Here is a 1,064-nt window from a genome sequence, read left to right as displayed (position 1 = left end):
GGGGGAGTTAAGAACCACAGTCTGACTGACATCACTGTCAACGTTCTAAGTGACTAAGCAGAAGAACCCTGAGGTACCGTCGTCGTCCTCCGTGACTTCAGCAGTGTCCAGGTCCTCGTGGTCATCGTGGTCATCGTGGTCATCGTGGTCGTCCTGGTCATCGTGGTCGTCGTGGGCGTCGGCCAGTCCGGTGCAGATGAGCTGCTGTAGAACGGCCTCAGCGATGGGCATCACCATGGCTGTGGTGGAGGTGTTACTGAGCCACATGGACAGGAACACTGTGCAGCACATGAAGCCCAGCACCAACCTGGGGGGGGGGGGGGCAAGAGAGGGGGGGTCTCCATGTCTACCACGAGCTTCTGTGATGTGTGTGTGTGTGTGTGTGTGTGTGTGTGTGTGTGTGTCGTACATGCCAGGCTTGGCTCCTGCGATCATCACCATCTTCAGAGCGATCCGTTTGTGAAGGTTCCACTTTTCTATGGACGCTGCCAGACAGATGACTCCCATCAGCAGTAAGGTGGTGTCTTTACAGTACTCTGCTGCCACCTAGAGGCACACTCACACACAACTTCAATTACACCGACTACATTTCATACTTTATTACTTATAATTGTTTTTGCTGTTGTTGTTGAAAGGTTTGACTCAGCACAGCATTTAATAAAGCAGTCGTTAGGGGGCGTTGTTTCACTCTCTTCACCTCAACACTGTTTGTCATTGTTTTTTTAATCTGCTCCACCTCCCACCACTGTGTGTGTGCGTGTGTGTGTGTGTTCTGACCTTTCACCTACAAACTGCTTCAGTCTCTGAACAGTTTGTAATGAGACTGTGTTTAGTTTTGTGGGGGGGTCTGTGGGGGGTCTGTGGGGGGGTCTGTGTAGAGGAGACTGGAGGAATTATAATCAAGTGGAACTGTTGCACAAACTGTGGCAGGAATTTCAGGCTTAGAGGAGTTTTAACTCTGGTACTGTTTATGTAATGAAGTAATACTGCAAAAACAACAGGTTTTCACAGTAGTACTGTAAGTATCAGTCAGACGATGATGATGACCACCGGTCTAATCAGCT

The 1,064-nt window shown here is 49.6% G+C and overlaps 1 protein-coding gene across 1 annotated transcript in view; it reads right to left on the bottom strand.

Annotated features, from left to right (window-relative positions):
* Positions 1–1,064, bottom strand: part of slc13a4 (solute carrier family 13 member 4) — a 15,736-nt gene that overhangs the window by 4,247 nt on the left and 10,425 nt on the right. The window contains 2 exon segments of the mRNA XM_008316075.3: positions 31–307; positions 410–546. Of these exon segments, the coding sequence (XP_008314297.1) occupies positions 31–307; positions 410–546 (414 nt within the window).

The sequence above is a fragment of the Cynoglossus semilaevis genome, chromosome 8, assembly GCF_000523025.1.
Source record: "Cynoglossus semilaevis isolate Cse_v1.0 chromosome 8, Cse_v1.0, whole genome shotgun sequence".
NCBI classification, from domain to species: Eukaryota; Metazoa; Chordata; class Actinopteri; order Pleuronectiformes; family Cynoglossidae; genus Cynoglossus; species Cynoglossus semilaevis.
Note: the sequence above shows the minus strand (reverse complement) of the source record. Positions and strands in the feature narration are given on the sequence as shown.